A 23,794-nucleotide genomic window follows, 5' to 3' on the forward strand; every position below is an offset into this window, starting at 1 on the left:
AGATAAGCAATGGTGATAACAAATGCTCACCTGAACTATTAGTTGTTACAACACTAATTTTCACTAATTTGATGCAAACAGCAAATATGTTGATTTAAATGTTAACCATATTGACTTGAACCTGGTGGGGAAAAAAAGTAAAACTCCCACTTTGAAATGTGTCTAACAACTTGTGACATCCATCGATACATTTTGTAATTTGCACTTTGCTCCCCCCATTTTCTACACTCAAAAAAATAATTTGTTCAATGTACTTAATATAGTTATGTCAACAATTTCCACAAAACTGTGTTGTGTTCAAACTAATTTAATACTACTATTACAGAGAAAATAATAACCTTATGTGAAACCAACAAGACTGTATTAAGTAATTTCAATATTATCTGGTCAAGTTAGCCTTAATTGATCAGGCAATGTTCAGCTAACTAAACAGGTGTTCATAACACTGACCTAACTCACTAATGTAAATGTAACTGAGCTGCATTGAGTAACACTAATTGAACAACCCCTTGTAGTTCCAACTTAACTAACTTGAATAATCCGTACTTAAACAGTTTTCATTGTTATCAAGTTAGTAAATAGCGTTGGACTTACTAAACCTAGTTATGTCAACAATTTCCACACAATGTAGTTAAGTAAATTCAAATTACAATACATTAGTTCTGTAGAAAAATGTTATTTATTGCCAACAAGCACAAACAAACAAATTTAAAACCACAAACTTTGAATTTGCGAGAGTTATACCTTTAAAAATGCTCCTGCATATCAAACAAACATTGTTTGTATAGCTTATGTATAGCTTATGTATAGCTTATTTTTATTTCCCCATTTCTAAATAAAAATGTTTATATTAAAATATTTTTTATGCTATAAAGTACTCTGTTTTGTTTACAGTTAAATTTGTATAAAATGCCCAATGAAAACAAAAATCTCTTCCAGGACCTACAAAACCAAACCAAACCTTAAAGCTATATTCTTTTCCCTTTTTTCCCCTCACAATTACTGAACACTGTACGATGAAACATTAGATACTGATTTTTTAAAGATGAACCATCTACATGAATAGGGTGAACAAATGTCAAGTAAAAATACTTCAAAAATATTTCTTTCCTCCCTGCCACTTCAGCATTGTAGGGGTAAAAAAAAAAAAACAAATCAGTGCAGTGTTTTCTAAAATTAAACCACAAAGGGAAAAAAAGTCCAACATACATTTTCAACAGACAGTACCAAATCCTATGAACAGGAACTTGGTCAACATTTGATCACAGCACCATAAACACGATTTCCATTTGTTTCTCTCATCCTCCTTGCTACAACGTTCAATATTCACCTATCACTCTCCATTTCACATTGTTGATGTCCACTTCTGCAACTGACATGAATTCAAACTTCTCGTTTGTGTTTTTCAATTTTGTTACTGTCTCTTCTATTTGTAAACATTTTCTTAACTTAACAACTTAACATTCAGTGCATCTGATCCACTCTTCACTGTTCACAGTTCAACATGCAGGGTCCAAAAATCAGTTTTATGTCAGATGGTCTGAGATGGAGTTTGTCCTCCAAGCTTCATCTGTGCTGCTTAGGAGCACTACACTTGTCTAAAATGTTCCTTCAAGTAGTTTGTTTTTTAGCACTTGGGCCTTTGTTGAGAGTTTCTTGCCATCTAGTTCCATCACAAGTTTTTGCAGAACCTCAAATGTGTACTCAAATGTTATCAAGGTCATGGAGCACTTCCACACCTTCAATGATCATCCCAACATCTGCCAGGCCATCTGTAGACTCTGCACCTTCCATCTTTATGGCAAAGATTCCCAGGACTGTCTGGTCCATAGCCTCCTGGTTGTCTTCAACATCCTCAAACACAAAACAAATACACCTTCAGTTACAACATACATACCATTTATTATCTATCCAGCCTTCAGGCAATCTGATGCTTTTTTCTTGTTGTCCATATATATCATGTTTGGATCCAAGGCACTAAGGAACTGCCAACTAAGAAGTTTTGTATGTGTACCCTAAGCCTGCATGGTATCTTATTCTTCTGTGTGATAGACTTGTCAAAAACTACTAAAATAACAATCACATTTTCAGTTTCTAGAGAGAAAGTACAGTAGAAATCAAAGGCCAAAATACTCACCATGTACTCTCTTATGAGATTTTCAGGGTCTTCATTGAGGTAAACCATTAGTGCTTTCAGTACACAGGCTCTTCTTGTTTCAACAGCATCATTCTGCAGCAGAGAACAAGGGAAGTGTGTAAGAGAGGTTATATTGGCATTGCATTGTGCAGCAATTACCACTACAGATCATCACTGTTCAGCCAAACTGGTCAGACTACTAATTTTCAGCCCTACAGTAGCCAGCTGGTTAATCTTCATCATAAAAAATAAATAAAATAAAAAGTACCTTATCCAAGTCTGCCATGATAGTCCTTATTTTCCGCCCTGCTACTCCTCCTTTACTTTTGAAGATTGTCATCAGCCGTGTAGAATGATGATCCAGCTGTTGCATGAATTTCGATCTCAGTGGTACAGTGGTGATGCGAGTAAACTCTGCTTCTACCTACAGACATTTAAGAAAGTATAAAAACATCAACACAATACAGGTCAAAGAAAACAATCAAATTACCGGACCAACAAAATGTTGTTGTGACTTCCTAAGATTAAAATGTTGTCACGTGATCAGGTACTGTGTGAATATAGAACTACAACAAGGATATCCCTTAGTTATTTCTCAAAATATCTCAAAAGTTATAATTTTCAGATATGATTCTGTTGCCCAGTTCCAATGACCACCACATGCTTGCAGTACAACAAATTTGACACAATTATTTTCTTTTAAATTCATAATTCTAATTTTCATCTTTGGGTGAAGATTAGAGCAGCAAATAATCTTGAGATTTTTTTGCAGACAAAAAAATGCCAAAATTGTCCAGTTTCCCTCTTACTCTGAGTGTCTGTGTTGCAAATAAACAGACATTTGAAGACATAATTTTTTATAATCAAATTGATGAAAATAATCTGTTGTTGCAGCCCTAGTGAAGATTCCTTTTAATGTCATCCCTTCACCCCCTAAAATGTAAAAAACGTAGTTATGACTGACCTCATGTTCAGAGAAAAGAGCTGGCCACCTTCTTTTGAATTCAGCAATGAAAGGCTTTTCTTCAATCACTTCATGCCGCCTGTAAGCAAATGTTTTTTCCATTTTCTCCTTAACCACCTGTTGGTTGTTGCTCTTTCTCACTTCGGACAATAATGCCAGTCTCTCTTCCTCAAAGCTCTCTTGGGATTGTCCTGTTGGATAATCTGGACAATAGTTCACCTCTGCTCTTCTAGCTTTCTTCACTTGATTTGGAGATGTGCGTGGATCACCTTGTTTACGCTTGAAGGAATTCACATTCAGCTCAGAACATCCAATATTGCGCAGTTTTGTGCGGTAGTTTGCCATTTTATATTTCAAGCTTATTTTCCACCCATAAAAGCTAGAAACAGAACCTTGCTCCTTTAAACATGGGTGTTTCTTCACGAGTGCTTCAGCTACTGCATCAAATTCAGCATTGTACGGATAAGCTTTATATTTGATTATCTGGGATGCCAAACTTTCAAGAATGTCTGACTTCATTCTTGGACTTGGACTGAAGAGGATACCATTATTTTGAAAGTCAGTATTAGCACGCTGGAGTTGGAGCTCGACATCATAGCCGAACTCAGGCACAGGGAAGACGTCTGGCCATGGCTCACATCTGAGGGACGATGATGATGAGCTAGAAGATGAGAGAATGTCAGTGTCCACAGATGAAATGGAAGCAGTGTCATCCCAACTGGGTTCCACTGAAGACAGGCAAGGGCTAGTAAGAGACAAAGCACTTGGGAGGTAAATCACTTTGAGAGTAGCTTTGTTTTGAATGTCTGAGGTGGACTTCAGGTTTATGAACTCATCAAAGTCACTGTCCTTGTATTGCAGTCTGAAGTCTCCTGACACCTCACATTGTCTCTTTATCTCACTTTTTATTTCCTCAACAGAATCAGGTATTCCTGAAGGCAGGCTTATTTTGGAAGAGTCATTTTGTCCAAGGATGATGCGAAGCACTGCCAATGTAGCCATATTGCTTGACAGGTTATTCTGAAGAAAAGCAGAAAAAAATGATTAAAACCATATGTAACAGAAGTTTGAGCAGACAGCATTCATTCATCATCAGTATGACTATCATGGAGATTAAAAGCATAGGGATAGTGTAAAGAAAGCATCCCTCAGAATGACGCACAAAAGTCAGACACTTGCTTCTAAATTAGCTTACTGTTTATTATGAATCTTGATTTTATATAAATTTACAAAGTCGTCATCAACATTATTTTATGATGCAGTGTAGTGTCATTGTAGTGTTTGTTCTGGCTCAAATAACCTCCTCCTGAAGCCACAAAAAGTCTTGTTCTACTTCTGACACATTAAAAGGCACTCATGTTCCTGTGTAAAAATAGCTCTTTGAAGAGTTATCTTGTGTATCATTTTAACTGTATTCCCATAAACACGGTCAACATCAAAAATAATCAAGAATAATTACCAGACACGTGTATGTATCTTTTAAGGGTTACCATTCGGCGGGTTCCACACTTGTAGTCAACCAGGGGATAGTCGTCAATTAGTTCACTTAATTCAGCCAACACAATCTCTGTTGCTGAGGATGCTTGTATCTCAAAAGCCCTGTAGTGCTCTCTGTACCATGATGCCAATTTTCTGCATATGAAGATCAATGTGTTTTCCAATATACACATTTGAAGTATCTCCACAAATTCAGGCAATCCACCAACTGATCCATGCACAATAATCATTCCATTTCTATATTGTATGCCATTGGTAGAGACACTCTGTGCTAGAGTAACTGTTGTGAGATCAGGGTATTTTTGACATAGATGAAGCGCCACATCCTCTTTCATGACATCTACAGGAATTGACGAGACATGTGTCACATCAAAGGCTGATCTCGCATAACTCCCTGTATAGATGTGATGGCCAATCATCAGCTGGTGCTTATTTGCCAAAGACAGTGTGATGTTCTTGAAACACTTTGTGTGTCTGACAACCTGTTTGAAAAAACTGTGTTTGGCCTCAAAACGCATTGTCCAAAACATTACTATGGGGCCAAACAGCTTTATAATTTCTGGGTAATGCTCCAGAAAGTGATGTTTTGGTAGGAGTCTGTGACCTGGAAATACCTCCTGGTATCGCTGTCTGTGCTCTGAGATTTTATACTCTAAATATGCCACAGACTCATCACAGTGGACAGGAGCAACCACCAGCTCAACAATATCTTTTAAGTCTAGAATCACTTTCCAGGCTGGCTCATCTTCAGGGATCAAATGACCAATCATAAATGGTAACAATCTTAACAAACACCAATTCTCGTGTGCGTTACCACCAATTGTTTTGCGACATGCAAAAGTATGTGGCACCAAGTGAGGGCGATTTTTTTTGTCACCCCACCTGTATTGAAAGTTTTTAATGTGATTATTAAGGTCAACAAGTGAAAACAACTTCTTGGAAATGAGAAGTCCCAAGCACAGTGCAAGCTCAACAGGGACTATGCCCTCAAAAAGATCATGGACAACATCAGGGGGATACCCTGATGTGACACAGAAGTGGGCAAGTCTCTCTGTGAAAATACAAGCTTTCTTCACACCAAAAAAAGTACCTCCTTTTGCCTGTGCAGTATTAACATGTAAATGTTGAAGTTCTTTGTTTCTGAGGGTAAATGCACCTGATTTTACTTCTTTGACTTGAGTTTCTTCCCGCTGAGCCGTGCAAAATCTACAAAAATACTGGCCAGAGAAACTTTCCACAAACCCAGCTATTCCATGTGCTGCAAGGTTGTCTGCTACCACACTCTGAAGTGTCCCCTTCACAAATGTACCCAAATGTGAGACAAAAACACCCTGTTGCTCTAAGGTAACAAGATCTTGGAGTAGTGGCTCAAATATTCTGTGATAGCCAAAGATCTTTACATCATCAGATTTACATAGGAGAGCCAGGTATATTGAGGCCAAAGAGGAATGGCTGCCAGGGGGCAAATTTCCCAAAACCCAATAGACAGCACACAGTTTGTGTGTTTTCCGTGATGTACCGAGGGGGTTACAAACTTCGAAATCATCTATGTATAAACAGAGAGAGATTCTTAGTTCCTCTCCTGACAGAAATAGATTATTCTTAAAGTGCTGGCCATCTTCAAAGAATCTGTAATGCTGCTGGTCACTCACTCTCTGTTGGAGTCTTCTCTTTTCAATAACTTTGCTAAGTACATCCTTTTGATTAAGTAGCTGCTGTAAAACCTTTAGCAAAGGGACATACTGAAAACTTCTATTAGCTTTTGCATCAAGTATAAACTCAACTGGATCAACAATATTAAAATGATTTCTATAATATTGCTTCCGCTTAAATGCAGTGGCTAATGGCCCCTCCTTTCCCAAAGCTTTTGACAAAGGGTTAGATGAAGAAAGTGTGCACTTTAACTCTTTGATGAGTAATTGGTCAACCTGCAAATTACGGTTCCTAAAGAAGTCAGCAAGAATGTTGTTAGCTACAGGCACCAGGGCAGAATTAACTAAATAATGCAACTCATTTAACAGCTCATCAACAGCCGAGGCTGGTACATGGAAACAATTCTCCAACTTTAATAAGACAGATGCCAATTTCTGTTCTATAACTTTGGGCACATCCTCAGGTTCTGGGATCAGTGCATCATCTTCAAGTTCAGCATTGTCAAGTGACTCATTACTATCTGTCAGACATGCTCCTCCAAAAGAACAATTTAATGAATCTGCTGTGGCATTTTTCACAATTCCAGCTTTTAAATCATTCAGTGTATATGTCCTATGTTTTCTGTTCTTGTGAGTTTGATATGTTCCGTAAATATTTGTTTGAAAGGAACAATTCTCAAAAATGCAACATATAGTTTCGTGTTTTTTTAGATGGCTATTAACATGAGTTAAAAATTCTTTCAACGAAGCAATGTGGCTATTTGAACAATGGTGGCAGTTGAATGTTGTGCAATCTACTGATTTTTGAGAGGTCTGATCAAAATGTGATCTACACAGGTGACTTCGCAGTGCATTCCACGTTTTAAATGTGCACGGGCAATTTGAATATGTGCATGGATAAGGGTGTTTGCGGCCAAAGTGGCCATGTTTTAAGCTATAGTGCTTCAATAACTGATACCTTGTCGTTTCCTCTGCAGCACACTCTCTACACTTCCACATTCATAATACTGGAAATGAAACACAACCAAAAAAAAAAAATGACCATCCCATATAGAGTATTCGATTTGAACATCTGTGGATACTTAAAGGGTAAGTTTGGATGTATTACTTCGTAACTGTACTTACCACTACTGAAGAGCCACAAACAAATCCAGACTGTCCAGTCCTCAAGCTCAGAAATGAAGACCTGTAAAATACAAGTACAGTCTATTAAATATCAGTTACACTTGTGATAAGCAAACTATTATAACATATTGAGAGCAAGCACATGTTCAGTTTTACAGTTGGAATAGCACTGAAACCTGAAAGTGATCATCATTCAACACATAACCAACTCTGGGCGTGGTAAAGAAAGCATTATTTGTTTTATATAAAATTGGTTATTCATTAGTAATATTATTATTTTCATGCATTTTGCACCATCATCCACATTTAGTTATGTATTATTAATGATACAGAATAACCTTTTGTATTCATAAACATGCAGAATAATAATATATACTAGGATAATATATTACATCAGTAATGTTTTCAAAACTCCTGCAGTACAATCATCTGACAGTCCCACGTGTGCAGGGATCCCTGCCTGGCTCATTCAAACAGCCTACCATATCCCTGTACGCTATGAGAGACAGACAGACAGCCAATCATTTAACAGTTATGTAATTCAGTAGTACCAAAACGGCTGTAGTGAGAACATAAGGCTGAAGAAGCAGAATGGTAATCAGTAGACCTTTATGGTGTCTGCCCCAATTCTGAAGCACGCAGCAACAGTTACGTAGTGGTGGAAAACTAACCATGCTAGTTTAAAATGTCCTTTGTATTTTGCTATCGTTTAGGCTAGGGGTAAAAAACGGTCCAAAATTCATTTTTCTATCACAACATACAGCCACATCTGACGTATTTCTCAAACTCTGCTTTCCTCAAAGGCACTGCATAGTATATTTTATCACAAAATGTGGCTCTATACTTACACACAACGCTATATTCCTTTTCAAATGCTGACTCAGCTCTGAGTGAGCAGCGCAGTCTGTCCTGACCAAGCCCTGACTGAACTCCCTCACTCTTGGACGCCCACTCACTCACTCCGCTAGCATAAAAAAAAAAAAAAAAAAAACGTCACTCAACTATCTTACCATTAGCTGCTGGCCTGCAGCTAAAACACAAGCTAATGACACTGTTTTTAACCAAGCTGTTTAAAAAACGCCATTAAAACTAAACCAATGTAATGTTGCATTTGGTGAGATGCTAAAACTAGAATTCCAGAATTAAATTGTTATTTTAATGTATGTCTGTCATCTGCCATTTTGTTAATTGGCTAGCTTGTTAGCTAGCTAGCATGAGCTAACATGTGCTCATATATGCTAGATTTTAGCAAGACAAGTACAATAGCACCAACAATATCACTCTAACCATTCACAAATGTTCCAACATCAAAAAAATATACTTACTCAGACAGAGATAGATGCCAATGGATGAAGGGTAAAAACCTGACCAGAACACAGCCCCCGCCAATTTGCACACGGCAACAGTTTGTGGAATCAGCTTCTGAGCATGCGCAGAAAGCCATCTAGAACATTCTTAGTTTGATTGTGCAATTCACTCAACAGTGTTATGTTGCATTTACTTAACTGGCTTCTTTTGCTTTGAGAAGTTTTCATTTTAAGTTAGACTTATTAAAGTGGACTTGGTTTTAAAACCAAACACAGAAATGTTAATTAAATGTAATATATGATCATTTATTTAATTCAACAACTCACAGAGTTCACTTTTTTGAGTGTATGCACTTAAATCTTTAAATAGGAAAACAGATCAAGATCTGGTGAAAGTAGAGGTCTTATTTCTACTAAAGCAGACACTTCTCATCAGTTTATACATTGATGAAGTCTTAGCATTACAGCAATATCTGGTTATTTCTTTTCACCAAGATATGATTATTTAAAACAGAAAGTACTGGTGCTCTTCACATAAGGGACTAAAGTCTAGAGGTCTGTAACATCATCATCAGACCAGTTGAGCTGATGCATCACGGCAGACAGCGCTGAATTTAACTCTTCTCCTTGATATACAGTGGTTTGTGGCCCTTTGATACCATTATATTCCACTGGGACACAGGGCGAACATATTGGCTCTTTGGCTTGGAAATGGTCAAGAGATGCAGAAAGGGACTCTGTATCCAACATCCACCCATGGCTGACATGAGCTACAGGTGCAGTGTCTCCATGGGTGCTGTTTGTGACCATGGTGTGAGTCCAAGAAGGAGGTGGAGGAGTGAAAAGACCTCCTGCTACAAGTTGTCCATGATGAAGGGCATTATCAATACTGCGCCTGAGATTAATAGGAGATGGGGGTCGCATGTCAAATTCTATAAGTGAAAGGATACATTCATGTTCCCCAACTTTTTGCCACAACAAGGCAGCCTGAGAGTCAGAGCTGCTGCTGCTAACAGGATCAGGTTTATATTCTGTTACACTGGATAGCTGATCACCATATGGGCACATTACATTATTGCTGATACCTGCTCTCGATAGGTTATATTTTGCCCAGTTATTTGGCATCAGGTCTTCCCAGGTTTTCTCTGATTTTCTCAGTGGTCCTTTTCGTACAGTGGCCAAAACCCTATTCCATAAGCTTTTCTCCTCACTGCCTTTAGACACCTCACTTCTGTGCTGCCCATGCTCCCCCCTTGAATGCCTCTTAGAAGGCATCCAGAAGAGCCAGGATCCCAGGACAAGCAAAGAGAGTCCCCATGCTAATTCAAGGATCCTTGCCCAAAATTGACTAAGCCACCAGCCCCAGCCAAAGCGCCTCCAGTTCCCCAATAACCCATAAAGCCACAGAAGACCATACATCTGAAGGCTGCAGCAGAGGATCCCAAGGAAGGCACACACTGCTGTAACCCTCTTTGCTCGCTTCTCAATCATCTGTGAAGGAAACCACTGAGGTAGAGATGATCTAAGAAAGGAATGTAGGTTAGAAAGAGACTTGGTGAGGATTCCTATGCAGAATGGGAGGCCCCAGCAGAGGGATACAGTCTGTAGCAACAGAGGGAGGGCAGGAGATAAACCTGAAGACTGTAGGTCTGCTACCAGTAATATAGTGCAATGTGATACAGCTAACCCGCCAACCAACGACGGGCTCTGCAGCTTTAGAGGAAAAAGTACCAATTTCAACCCTCTGAGTGTAACCACAGAAAGGGCAACCTGTGCCCACAGAAGAAGATGTACAGGAATGTTATGGAGTGCAGCCAGAGTAGGACGAGACAGGATCTGACGGGTGCCATATGGATCAAGTAGAAGTAGGACCCCGCGTAAAGTACCACTCATAATTATGAGACTATTTGCCAGGCTCATGGCATCACAGAGGGGATGAGGAAGAATGCATGCACCAGCCATTCCAAAAACTGCCAAGACTGCCATTAGTATGAAAAGGCTGGCAGATCCAAAGACATGTATTTCCCAGGCAAATGCAAGTGTGCGGCTCATGTCATCCCAGAGAAGATTGGTCCCATTTAGGTTTTTGAGAACAACACAGGGTCTAAGACCAAGCACACAGGGCCCCCCAGGTCCTGAGAGGTCTTGGTTCATCACAGAAGTAAAAACATCAGTTAAGGAAGTGATATCAGAGACTTCCCCACCTGAAAGAGAAAGAGGTGAAGGAGAATAATTCAAATAAGAATTCGTAACAGTCTTGTGAAAATCAGGAATCAGTTGGATATTATATGTATACAATATATGACTAACAGACTGACAATCAGTGTTTATAAAGAAGGAGAATCTGAACAATGACTGAAGATTTGATTTTAATTGACTATCACATGTTCACTTACCATCCATAAAATCGTCATTTAATTCTGATGTATTACTCTCTCTGAATTCTTCCTCAGATGCTTTGTGGCTGACCTCTGAGAAAGCTTCTTCAGAGATGATGTGTACACTGGAGTGGGTGTGTCCTGTAATTGGAGTATCAGCTTTGTCAGCTCTTTGATCAAAAGCCAGTAAGTGGTGTAGACTAAGTGTCAGTGTAGTAGTTAAAGATCCAGAACGGTTTTTAATGTTGGCTTGAACATCCTCCTCTGGAGCGACAGTCTCAACAATGAGTTTCTTGGGTGCTGTGCTGTTAACATGATGTCCGCTGCCCTTCACAAACTGGCCTGAATCAGAGTTGCCCGGCGAATGAGAAGTTTGAACAAGACTTCCAAATGAAGAAATGGACAAACTTAGTGTGATAAAAAGCAAAGATGGCGGTCCCATTTTTTTGTTGCCAAAATCAAAATTCCAAGACCTGTAAATTGAGAAAAAAAGAAGATAGTTTTTTATTTGTTCCATAATGGGAAATTCTCATTGTTCTAGCAGCAAGTGGACAGTGACTAGAAGAGCAGAATAATAATAAGAATATGGACAATAAATAAGTTCTAAAAACAATAACTACAATAGAAAAAATATATAATAAAAATAATAAGAGTGATATTATTTAGAAGAGAAATGTTGGTGCTGATTTATATACCAGAGATGAACTTGTTACTGCACATAATAAATAGTATATGTATATGGATAGTATATGTATATAGCACAAAATAGAAATTGAATGTATATTTAGTAGTGAAGAACAACTGTGGATAGCTTTATTCAAAAACATATAATTAGTCAGTCTGATCAGTTATTGCCCTTTGGGTCACAAATTTCAAGTTGCCCTTACAGTGATATGGGCCAAGTACCCTGTTTAATAATGCTAACATAAAATTTTTTTTTAAAGGTGATCTGATTTTCAAAATACAGCCTGAAGTGCGTTCAGATTATAATTAAGGTTATTTTTTGCCATTGCTCAAAACATATAGCATACATTGTGTATCAGGTTACCACTGAGAAATTATACTATTTGTTTAAAAAAATAGACATGAAATACAAAGATTTGGAAAAAGCATAATTTGTAATTTGCCAACAATTTCCAGACCAAAAAACCTTACCAAATAACAGTAACCTGATTCCAGAGCAACCTCTTTTACACCGTGCCAGGCCCACCTACTTCAGAAAAGCCAGAATGCAGCTGTACCTGTGATTTCTTGTGCCCTGCTTCCCTTTATTCCTTCATGGTCTGCGCTCCATCTCTAGTTGCAGTACAAGTGTGAGCAACATAATGATGTGGAACATCTGAGCATCACACTGAACGTTGATCACACAGGATTTGCAGACATCCTCACAGCCATCTAGCTTTAAAGGTGACGTCTTATTCCTATTACTGCACCGGATGGTTACTTGGCAACCTCCCATCATGGTGTCACATGCAGAGACAAAAAGCAGGACCCAACTGCCTAGGGTCACTTCAGAGAAAAAAAAATTACGCAAATACAGGCCAGGTTGTTGTTTTCATGTTTGGAGATGTAAAAAGGAAAACACCCACAACAATTATTGTGTATTAATATATGCCTCATCTACCTCTTTCTACAACAGTTGTGTTAGGGTAAATCCCTTCAGAAAGGATTACATTAAGATTCTTACAGAGGCGCAAAGTCACATGAAGTGATAATGTGCAGCCAAGTAGACACGAGCACTAGAGTATTGTTTCATGCCAACTGATGGGTTTGGAGACTTGAAAAGTAAGCAAGCCCGTATGCCAAACATCGTATCACACTTTGACTGTAAATGTTATGCACAGTGTCTGATAACACTAAATGAAGATTGTTAGAAGTGTTGTTTTCCTTGTCGCTGTGGTATGAATATTTTTATCAAAGGGAAAATAAATAAACATGCACAGATATTGGCCCCCATTCCCCCCAAAGAGCTCTTACAAAGTTTCAAACTGTCTGTACCAAGTGTGCGATTTAACTTCTTGCTCTCCAGTATGTAGTGGACATACCCTATCCACACAGTACATCCTTGTCGGTCCACCTTAAGAAGGGCAAGAGGCAGTTTGTTGTGGAGCGAACAGGGGGAGGCCCTCAGTGACACATGCCTGGCTCTTTAAGGCAGACTGGGGAAGTTAGATTTAGTTAAAGGTATATGCGTTCAAATATTTTTTCAGGGCTTTGCCAGAGCCAGATGCCAGCAATGTACGTGTGTGTCTGTCCCTCTGTCTATCTATCTAATATGCATCATTTCTTTTATATGAAATAGCAAGAAGTAATGCGTGTGTGTGTACAGATTATATGATATTGCTTCAAATGAACTCATGAATCCATGTTGGTGATGATACATTTCAACAGATAAATAATCAAAGGCGATAAAGCTTCATTCCAGTTTCAGACATAACGTATGCTGCTTTGTGCCCATCAGGCAGACACGTGTGTGTAATTCCAGGTTTCCTCTGACATTTGTTCCGAGCAGTGTATTAAATGCATAAACGCGGTCCGGGTCCGGGTCCTGCTGTGGGACGGGGCTCCTGTGAACGGGACGGGCCGGCCAGTCATTTGGCAGAGCGGCGCGGAGAGGAGTCGCCTTTTTTTCCGGGGCCTTTACTTCCGTCATTTTGATGTTTCGCTGGATAAACACGGCCGAGCCGCCTGTGCATGTGGTGCTTTGTGCTGCGGGCTGCGGAGATCAACCGGTGACTCTGCTGGATAAATCAATCTGCTGGAGAAACTTGTTTCGTCCGGACCGCAGCCACTGAGACAAGCAGACGTCAGAGACCTCGCCTGCTCGCTGCCGCTTAAATTTCATGTAATCACAGCATTGTTTGTGGGATTACACCAGCAGCGCCGCCACATTATGTAGAGGAGCGGAGGGCGTGCTGCCGGTAGCTGTTAGACATTTATCGGCTTTTTAGTTTTAAACACCGTGCCTTGGCGGAGAGGAGAGGATTTCGTTTTATTTAAGGTAGCATGACAGGATCCGGAGCCATTGAGCTAGCTAGCTAGCTAACGTTAGCGCAATGGTTAGCCAGCTAATTAGCGTCACGTTACTTTAATGAATGGGGTGTTACTGGTGTGCTAGTTCAATAATCCCGTTGGGTTACTGCCTTTACACATCACATTACTATCAGACAGTGTAAAACATAGCTAGCCAGCACAATTATCCATACGGAGTGTGTCAAATCTGTTCCCTGCTAACAGTGTGAAGCTAACTACTACTTGCTAACGACAAGCTATAACGTAGGAGAGTCAGCCATACAATCTGAAAATCACACTTTTCGTGCTTCCCAGCAGCTTTGTAAACATTAAACGAAATTACTTTCATAAAAATTTAGACTTAGTTCTTACAGAGTTGTAACTTTTTTTCAATTAGTGGAGAAAGTTGAAGCGCTGGAGAGACAAGCGGTTATAATAGCAGACTAAATGCCTTTTGTCCTTTTGTGTTATTCCAACTCTTATATAATTGATAATCTTGAAACCATACCTTCACGGTTTATTATGCTAATTTTAGATGTTTTACACCGCCAGCCCTCTTCATTAGTGTACCCTCCGTTATAGATTTGATGACACCCCAATCAAAGTGTAAACAGTTTGGGCCGTGATTATAATGTCCTTATGAAAACGTCCATTGTGTCTTTGCTTCTGTCCAGGTCAGAGTGACGATGAATGAGCAGGAGAGTGGGGTTGTTTCCTTTGATGAATATGTGCGGCAGAAGGCCCGGACTGTGCCTCAGCACAGGATGAAGGAGTTCCTGGAGTGCCTTGCCAAGGGCCCAGAGGTGCTGCAGGAATTCAGCCAGCAGGAGGGAGCAGCCGCCACCACAGCCATGGTTTACCAGCAGCAGGGCAACAACTGTGTCTACACAGACAGCACAGAGGTGGCTGGCTCGCTTTTAGAGCTGGCCTGCCCGGTAAAATCCTTTTTGTTATTGTTGAATGATGAGTTGTTGTCGGTGTTTCTATATCTATATTTATGTACAAGCACACATTTTATGACAGGTACAGGTGACCTCAGCAGAAATTTCACCTCAGCTGTCTGTACACCAGGGGTCTGAACAACAGCTTCAAGTGCAGGTTAGTTTATATGGTGTTACCAAGTTAAAACTTCTCTGAACTGATGGGTCTGGAGGTCCCAGAAATGTTGTCATTTTAAACACTTTCAGCTGACGTTGTAGTGTTAGATTTCTTTGGTCAAGTTAAATTCACTGTAGCTGTAACTGTAGTTCAAGTAGCTTAACTACAAGTTACCGTGACACTGGGAAAGATACTCATTGGCAGTATTAGTGGCTATGGCCATATATAAATGTGGGATTAGTCATACACCGTTCCTCTGGTGCTGCACCCTTGCTTGTCCCTGTGTGTCTTCAAATGCATCAATATCACTATAGGATTAAATCTTGGAACAAATGTAAATTTCTCTTGGGATTAAATTGTTTATTAGACAAAAAAAAAACCCAACAACTGACATGTGCACTGATACTATCCAGGTCAGGCAGATACAGCGTGAGATGTTTTATTAAAGGTCCATACCATGATTGTGTCAGAGATACATTTACTTTATCATCAAACATAAATTAACTTAGTAAAAAACACAACTCTTTTATTTTCAGTTAACAGTAAAGCAACTGTTATTGCTCACTGATCAGCCTGTTTATTTTTGATGATCTCACTCTGCATGACAGGTACAGATCCAAGAACAGCAGGGTCAGACAGTTGGCCAAGTTCTTCAAGTGGCCTCTCCCTCTCAGCAGGACCTGCAGGGAATCTCCACAGCCCAGCTGGTCCAGCAAGGAGAGCTCACAGAGGAGCAACAACAACAGGTACATTGTTCATTTCCATCAGCCGTATCAAGGGAATTAATTTCTACTGTCTTTACATCCATGCTAACTGCTTATTACAGATTCAGGCACAGTTGGTAGCAGCTGTAACAGGAGGACAACAAATCCAGTTACAAGGAACACAGCATATTCAGCTGCCAGGGGGTCACCAAATTCAACTTCAGGCTGGCCAACAGATTCAGCTACAGGGTGGACAACAGATTCAGCTACAGGGTGGGCAACAGATTCAGCTACAGGGTGGGCAACAGATTCAGCTACAGGGTGGGCAACAGATTCAGCTACAGGGTGGGCAACAGATTCAACTACAGGGTGGACAGCAAATTCAACTACAAGGTGGCCAACAGATCCAGATTCAGACCATAGAGGCCATGTCTCCTTCCCAGCCACAGGACTCTCCCAGGGAGGCAGAAAGGAGGTCTTGTGCTACCTCAACTGTTCTTCAACCTGCCAAGAAGCGTAAAGTAGATGTCCCTCTGGCTGTGTCCTATGCTGTTCCACAGGGTCAGCAGGTGGCAACAGTCCTGGCCATCCCTCAAGGGCAGCAGCAAAGCTACGTGTCCCTGCGCCCAGATTTGCTCACTGTTGACAGTGCTCAGTTATACAGCACTACAGGAACAATCACAGGTCCCACGGGTGAGACCTGGACCATCCCTGTGTACTCTGCCCCTCAACAGCAAGGTGTAACTCACATTGCTATACCACAGGAGACATACAGCACAGTGCAAGTTACCACCACCACCAACGGTAAGGACAAAGGTTCCCCCAGTTGCTCATCAAGGTCTGCAGATGGGCAGCTGGCCCCAACTGGAGCCCAGGAAGAAATAGTACAGACCCTGTTCCCTGCACAGTTCATGAACGGGAACATTCACATCCCTGTGGCGGTACAGACTGTAGGAGGGACTTACAACACTACACAATCGGTACACATATGGGACCCAAATCAACAGCAGAGCCAAGGAGAAGAGGGACAAGAACAGCAGCTCCATCTGCAGGTTAGAAGAACCATTTTTCCAGCAGCTGTCTGTAGACTTGCTGTGCATCACTGTGTATCTGGAACTGATTTATAGCCTGTTTTTTTTCACTGCTCAATACATAGTTTGATAAACTATTAACAAACTAATCCTGATGCTGTGATGAGGATGAAAACTGGTAACGTTGTATCTTTATAGTCAGGAAATACTGACATATATGTGAAACATCAATTCAAAGCTACAGAAGTGTGACATTTTGGAATTGCATCTTGTTCTTAGTCAAAGCAGCTGAGAAATAACATTAAAACTTTTTTCAACATGTGCTTAGAAAAAGACATGAACTATTTCTACATAATTTTATTATTTGATTATCATCAAGTGAATATTGAGATGTTTTATTCTTGCCGAACATCTCACCACAAAGCCTTTACCTGTTTTTATTTTGGCCTTGCGCAGGATCAATCACAGGCAGAGTCTCATGCTGAAACACCCACTGAGATTCTGGTTCCTGTCTGTCTAAAACCAGAGGAGGGCTTGGAGGTCTGGCGCCTTTGGGCGAAACGAAAAAATGAAGAACTTAGCAAGCGGGAGAAGAAAAAGCTTGCACCCATAGGACGTAAGTTAGCCTGTTTTGTTATATCTTCATATTTGACTTTTTTTTTTTTTTTTAAAGCTATGATTACATGTACTGGGGGCAATATAATGTAATTTCTTTGAGATTTCTAATGTTCATGTTCATGCAATACTTAATAACTTTTAATCTGCTTGAACTCAGAAATAAGAAAAAAAAAAAATGTTTTAGCTAAAATAAAATAACTTAATTTGTGTGCTCATCTCCCCGTGGTGATGTCCAGGTCGTCAGCCTCTGTGCTTCCAAGAAGACTTGGTGTCCAGTGCTGTAGCTGAGCTAAATCTGGGCCTTTCTCTGATGACAACAGAAGCTCGTGGATCAGAGGAAGAACAATTTGCACCCGATGTTCTTTATTATGTCTTCTTGTGTATACAAAAAGTTAGTAGTTCCCCATTCAAACAGAAGTATTGTGTACCATCCCAGAAAGCTTTGTGAAAGTGCTTGTGTTTTTCTGCCTATAGTATCTCTCCGAAAATGAACGTGTGGATGATATTTTTGCCGATCCATATTACACACGTTTCTGTGAGTCTTTACACAACATCCTGGATGGTTGGAAACCAAGCGTCCATCCATTAGGTAAGAGCAAATCAAAATTCAATTTTTATTTTCCTTTCCTTAAATAAAAATGATTACTTTTTTTATCCTATTAAAATGACTTTTGCTCTGATTCCATCTAAGGGTACATCATTCCAAGTCATGTGACAGAGGAGATGCTGTGGGAGTGTAAACAGCTTGGTGCACATTCACCATCCACACTGCTCACAACTCTGATGTACTTCAATACAAAGTGAGCAACCCCCACTTAGTACTAAATGACCTGCATCAGCTCTGCACTAATGACACAGACGTGGATGTAAATTCGGTGTGGTAAAAGGGTCTCTTTGTTACAGGTATTTCCGCCTGATAACACCTGAACAGCACCTGAAAGTAGCTTTCTCTAAAGTCCTAAGACACACGCGAAAGAACCCCACCAATGCCAAGGACAAAGCAACGAGTATCCGCCTTCTCAAAGGACAAGGTCCACACAATGCTGCACAGAAAGGTGTTCAATACACTTAGCTTCACAATGAGGTCTTGCTATGAATCACAGCCTTTGATGGCAGAAACTGCTGACACTGACCTGTTTAATGACGTCTGTTTCAGGATCTGATGACATGTATGAAGAGCAAATCGAGGATCCCGAGAATCCACTTCGTTGTCCCATTAAACTGTACGACTTTTACCTCTTCAAGTGGTGAGTGACCCATTAATCAATTCTGCTCAACTGGATTAATATTCAAAAAGGTAGAAAAACTGACTCCCCTTTTCTTTTCCAGTCCTCAAAGTGTGAAGGGACGAAATGATGCATACTACATGACTCCAGAGCCTGTTGTTGCCCCAAACAGCCCGATGTGGTACTCTTCACAACCCCTCACAAATCAGCAGGTGGAGCAAATGCTAGCTCGCATCATTGTGGTCCGCGAGATCCAGGAGATCATCGGTGCTGTTCCAGAGAACATGGGTTAAACTGAGAGCACTGACTGGACTGATGTTAACCGGTTCTCCAGTCACTGATTGACTATGCAGTACCTATCCTGACACCACTGACCATCTCAAATAAAATGGATCAACTTCTGAAACAATCGTCATTTTCCTCCGAGGAGTGTACTGTGATTGAACTCACAAGAATTTTTCAGCAATCACCACTAGAATCCGTTTGAACTGGCAGTTTAAACAAGACTTCAGTCTCACTGCTGCTGCATCACGATCAATCTCTTGGTCTGCTGATCCCTCAGCTGAGTACAGGTGGCACATTTTCCCTGTAGAATCAATAAGTGAAGATCTTTAACGCTTCACTTTGTCACCTCAGACCATTGACCATATCTTACTTGTCCTCAGTCCCACTATGATACACAATAACTTAATGGACTATTGCAGGAACTACCACATATGACTTTTGGATATTGGCTGCATTTTGGATCATGTAATGTGTAAGAACTTGTGCCTGTTTTTTTTTTTTGTTTTTTTTACATAATTTATGCTTGCAGATCATAGAGGGGGCTGAACCTCATATTTGCAAGGTTAAGTGCTATATTGTACTCCTGCAGGTGGTTGGAAACATTTTTCTCAGGTCAAAGCTACTGATTCAAACCCACCATGGATTTTTGCCAGCTCAATCCTATATGTACATTACACAGGATATCCCAACGGAAACATCTTTGTTTAGCTGATGGAGTGTTAATCCTTTTATCAGGAGTCATGTCAAACACTTCACCAATGAAAAGTATTTAGTGCTGTGTTGTCTGTGGAAATGTGACTCTTGACATTTGAAATGAGGGTTAGCTGTGGGCCTTTTAAAAATGTCTTCTAACATCAGCTGCATCATAGCCTAGTTGTAAGTCCAGGGAAATTACATGTAAACTACATTGACAACGTTTTAATACAGTTCTCCTTCATTTATTACTAAAATGAGTTTTGTAGTACATTTTTTTTTAATCTACACAATCTGTTTGGTTTTACACAACTGTACACAATTTTTTTTTTTAATATAATTTAATTTCAATATTTACACTTTTTTTCAATGAAGGCACCTGAAAACTTTCACAATTGACGCCTTGTACCTGGTGACAAACAGAAGTAGCAAAGAAGGAAAGGATGTTGCTATTTGTCTTTTTCATCAGGAGGGTTTAAATACAGCCATTTCAATGTTTGTGTGAAGTACTTGGGCAGCGGACAGGACACGTCGATGTCTCCATGACTGGCTCCTGACACTGTCACTTGTCGAGCGTGCAAATGAAGAGGAAGGTACCGGATCTTGCTCTGTTCCAGTCCAAGCCTTCCCAACACGCGTTCTGGTAATTTCTGTGGATCAAGGTGTACCATTTATTTGTTAGTGACAAATTAGGAACCACACAGCTACAGAAATTTGGCTCCTCCCTTTCCATAAATACATAAAACAAAAAACACAACTTCCAAACTTAATTGGATCAAGTAGATTAAAGAATATTCATGACTCTGAGGTAATTTTGAAACTTAATGAAAATGATTGAGTGAGAGGGAGATTAAAGTACAAGATAGGCATTGGCTCATTAATTCCCAATTTATGGAGTGGAAATATTAGATTGGCTATTAAAAATTACAGTTACAGTCAATGTATACATCTGCAACAGAGCAGCCCATCTTTGCCTGCTGATTGTGTTGGTCAGACAATCAGAGTTTTATCAGCTGAAGGAATCCACTGCATGTATGCAGAATTGCATACAAAAACAAAGCTGTCAGCAGCTACTAGAACAATGTGCAGTAAAATAATTCTTGGTTTGGGTTTTTATTGTATAATTGTGGCTGCAGGTTCAGTATCACTCTCACAACTTTACACTGAGACCACAAGGATCAACACTGTACCTTTCTGTCAAACAATCAGTTTTCATTTATGGCTAAAATGTCCTGGGACTTTAAATAAGACTTTTCTCCTTGTCTTTATGCAAAAACCAGTCAAGAGTCAAATAAGTGTGAACAACAAAAATACTGCATCAATACGAAGGACCATCCATCTATGAAATAACACCTGCATTGCCTTGGTAGGTCCATTGACAGAGAGAGTAAAACAGCACGTTTCATTTTAGAGCCATTAGCTGTTCGTGTGAGAGTCGCTCATGTCAATTGCATTCACTGATTCCAACAGTCTGTTAACTTGTGTCTTATATGAAGACAACATCTACAGTGTCAGTTTCCTTTCTCCCAGATCAGTTTTAGGGTGTTGTGGTACAATGAGAGCAGATTTTACCTGTGGTGCCAGTTTGTTCCAGTGGGAATATTTATGGTCACCAAGAATAGGACATGCCAGAGCAAAGGCCATGTGAACCCTCATCTGGTGCTTCTCTCCTGTGACCACAAGAGGAAAACAAAAAATTGCATCAAAGAAAGAAAAAGTGAAAACAGTGACTTACAGTAACTAATTTAATATGGTACTGTTCCCAGAAGCACAGGCCTCTTACCTGTTAAAGGCTGAAGCTCCACAAGGCTACAACCATTGCTACTGTCCAGGACTCTGTACTTGGTTACAGCTGGATGAGCTTGCTGATGGGCTCGTACTTTTGTTAAACCATCCCCAGCATCATTCATTCTAAAGAGAGGACTCAACGCCATCTGAAATTTAAAAAAAAAAAAAAAAGCAATGAGATTGGGGAATTCTTGCACCTCAATATTCCCAATTACTGTTAATAATCATTGTCTAGTCTGAGCAGATGTAGATATGATATAATTTAATGCATAAAACAACATTTGAAGAGCTCACTACCACAATTTGGTAGATTATGATATTCGGCAGTTATTTTTTGTGGGTTGACTAACTGACAGATCATTATGAACTTGTCACCTTATAGTGCGGCCGAGGGCCTGAGACCTCTCTCTGTATGACAGGAATGTCAATCACTCCTTCAGATGGTACAGGTACGCCGACTGTGATGACCCTGTGGAGGGGAGGTCAGAAAGATGACAAACAAACCTCTAGATACAGCACAGCGTAAGGACTAATCTCATAAGATTATAGGAGCAGTAATTTGTTATTTTACCAATATTTTCTCTGCACTTGGTTACTTCTGTGCAAGCTGACTATGTGCTCCACTGATGCTTCGCTCCTGGCCAGCAGGAGGACTCCTGTTGTCTCCTTCTCCAGACCCAGACAGGGGAACAGCTGAGAATCTGACTTGATCTTCATCTCATCCATCATTTTGGAAAGAACAGGAAGCACAGAGGAGATGGACGTGACTCTGGGGTCATCTGAGAGACAGTAAGAACAAGAAATGCTTCAGATGCTGCAGCTAAAGCTGGATGATAATGTCCAGCAGAAATGTTACCAGCAGCAAATAGCTTGAGCTATTCCAATCAAACAAACATACAAAATATTTACTGGTGCCAATTTTGAAATTATGTATGCTGCTTTTTTTGTTTGTCTATTCATAATGATCATCTAGACTGTGAGTTGGACTAAACAAATTTTAAAATATCATATTACATTCCAGATATATTTCTAGAAAAATTACACCTCCACAAACTGGCTGTTAAACACAACAGAGATTATGTTGTTTTTGGGGTTTTTTTTGTGTCTATTTACGTACAGCACTTTGTTTCAACTGTGTTTTAAAGGGCAATATAAAGATGAGTTGAGCTGAGTTTTACCTGCCTTTGGTTTCGTTTGTGTTATAAGTTATTTTGTTTTAGCCACGTTAATTTCCAAATAACTGTCCTACTCCAGTCCTGCAATCATTAAGGATCCTCGTGTATGGCATTCTTTACTGATAAAAGTCTGACTATTCACAGTCATTACAGCTGTATATACCGAAAGAAGCAGAAGCGACATTACACCGGCTTGTAGTGTATTTAGAACAAGCTCCCATTCATTAAAACTGTCTGCTCAAAAACGTCTATTCCTTGAAGGAGCCCCCCTCTCATGCATCACAAAGAGCCCTTCTAAACTTTGTTAAACCATTTCATTTCAGGGCTTTAGTTAACACACACACACACAGAGAGAGAGAGAGAGAGAGAGAGAGAGAGAGAGAGAGAGAGAGAGAGAGAGAGAGAGAGAGAGAGAGAGAGAGACAGACAGACACAGACAGACACAGACAGACAGACAGACAGACAGACAGACAGACAGACAGACAGCAGGGGGTCCTGGTTCGTTCACCTCGGACTGGGACGCCGTAGGGTTTGTTGACGACCACCAGATCTCGGTCCTGGTGCAGGACGCTCCGGTGCAGGTGTTTGGCCAGCACGTTGGGGTGAACCTGTTGGAGCTGCAGGCTGAATCGTTTCAGCTCCGTCACCCTCCTCTGCTGAGCGGACACCGGAGCCCGGGGCTTCACCCTCTCCTGCTGGATCTTACGGGCCAAGTCGATCGCTCTCCGGCGGGGTTTCTCACCGGAGATGGTGGCCTGGCTCCGGCAGAGAGACGGCGCTGCCTCGGGGCCCCGGAGACACTTCGTCTGGGCTTTGACCCGAGAGAGGACGGCGCTGAGTCCGGAGGTCCAGTCGGCCGCACGGCGGACGGCTCTACAGCAGCTCATACTGCCCCGGTGTGTGTTTGTGAAGAGTCACTTTTACTTCCGGGTGACTCACAAACTTCAGGGGAGCACACGCTGCTCACAAGGAAGTACTTCCGAGTCTTACCTTTCAAAATAAATTCATACCAAGCCTATGGTCTGTGACAATGAAAAAACAAAGAAATGAAAGAAAATTGAGAAACCCTTAGTTTTACTTTTATTTTGTTCACGCATATAAGTG

At 40.4% G+C, this 23,794-nt stretch overlaps 2 protein-coding genes across 2 annotated transcripts; one reads left to right on the forward strand and one right to left on the reverse strand.

Annotated features, from left to right (window-relative positions):
* Positions 1–13,675: 13,675 nt before the first annotated feature.
* qrich1 (glutamine-rich 1) lies at positions 13,676–20,372 on the forward strand. Its single transcript, XM_029501590.1, has 12 exons — positions 13,676–13,905; positions 14,747–15,007; positions 15,096–15,170; positions 15,779–15,916; positions 15,997–16,926; positions 17,362–17,521; positions 17,760–17,914; positions 17,998–18,112; positions 18,215–18,323; positions 18,427–18,578; positions 18,680–18,770; positions 18,853–20,372. The coding sequence occupies exons 2-12, from the start codon at positions 14,759–14,761 to the stop codon at positions 19,040–19,042; spliced, it is 2,364 nt and encodes a 787-aa protein (XP_029357450.1). The 5' UTR covers positions 13,676–13,905; positions 14,747–14,758; the 3' UTR covers positions 19,043–20,372.
* Positions 19,524–23,593, reverse strand: rpusd4 (RNA pseudouridine synthase D4). Its single transcript, XM_029501609.1, has 6 exons — positions 23,199–23,593; positions 22,087–22,294; positions 21,891–21,984; positions 21,511–21,661; positions 21,300–21,397; positions 19,524–20,377 (listed from the first exon to the last, which is right to left on the reverse strand). The coding sequence occupies exons 1-6, from the start codon at positions 23,575–23,577 to the stop codon at positions 20,177–20,179; spliced, it is 1,131 nt and encodes a 376-aa protein (XP_029357469.1). The 5' UTR covers positions 23,578–23,593; the 3' UTR covers positions 19,524–20,176.
* Between the last annotated feature and the right edge of the window lie 201 nt (positions 23,594–23,794).

Source organism: Echeneis naucrates, chromosome 5 (genome assembly GCF_900963305.1).
Source record: "Echeneis naucrates chromosome 5, fEcheNa1.1, whole genome shotgun sequence".
Taxonomy (NCBI): Eukaryota; Metazoa; Chordata; class Actinopteri; order Carangiformes; family Echeneidae; genus Echeneis; species Echeneis naucrates.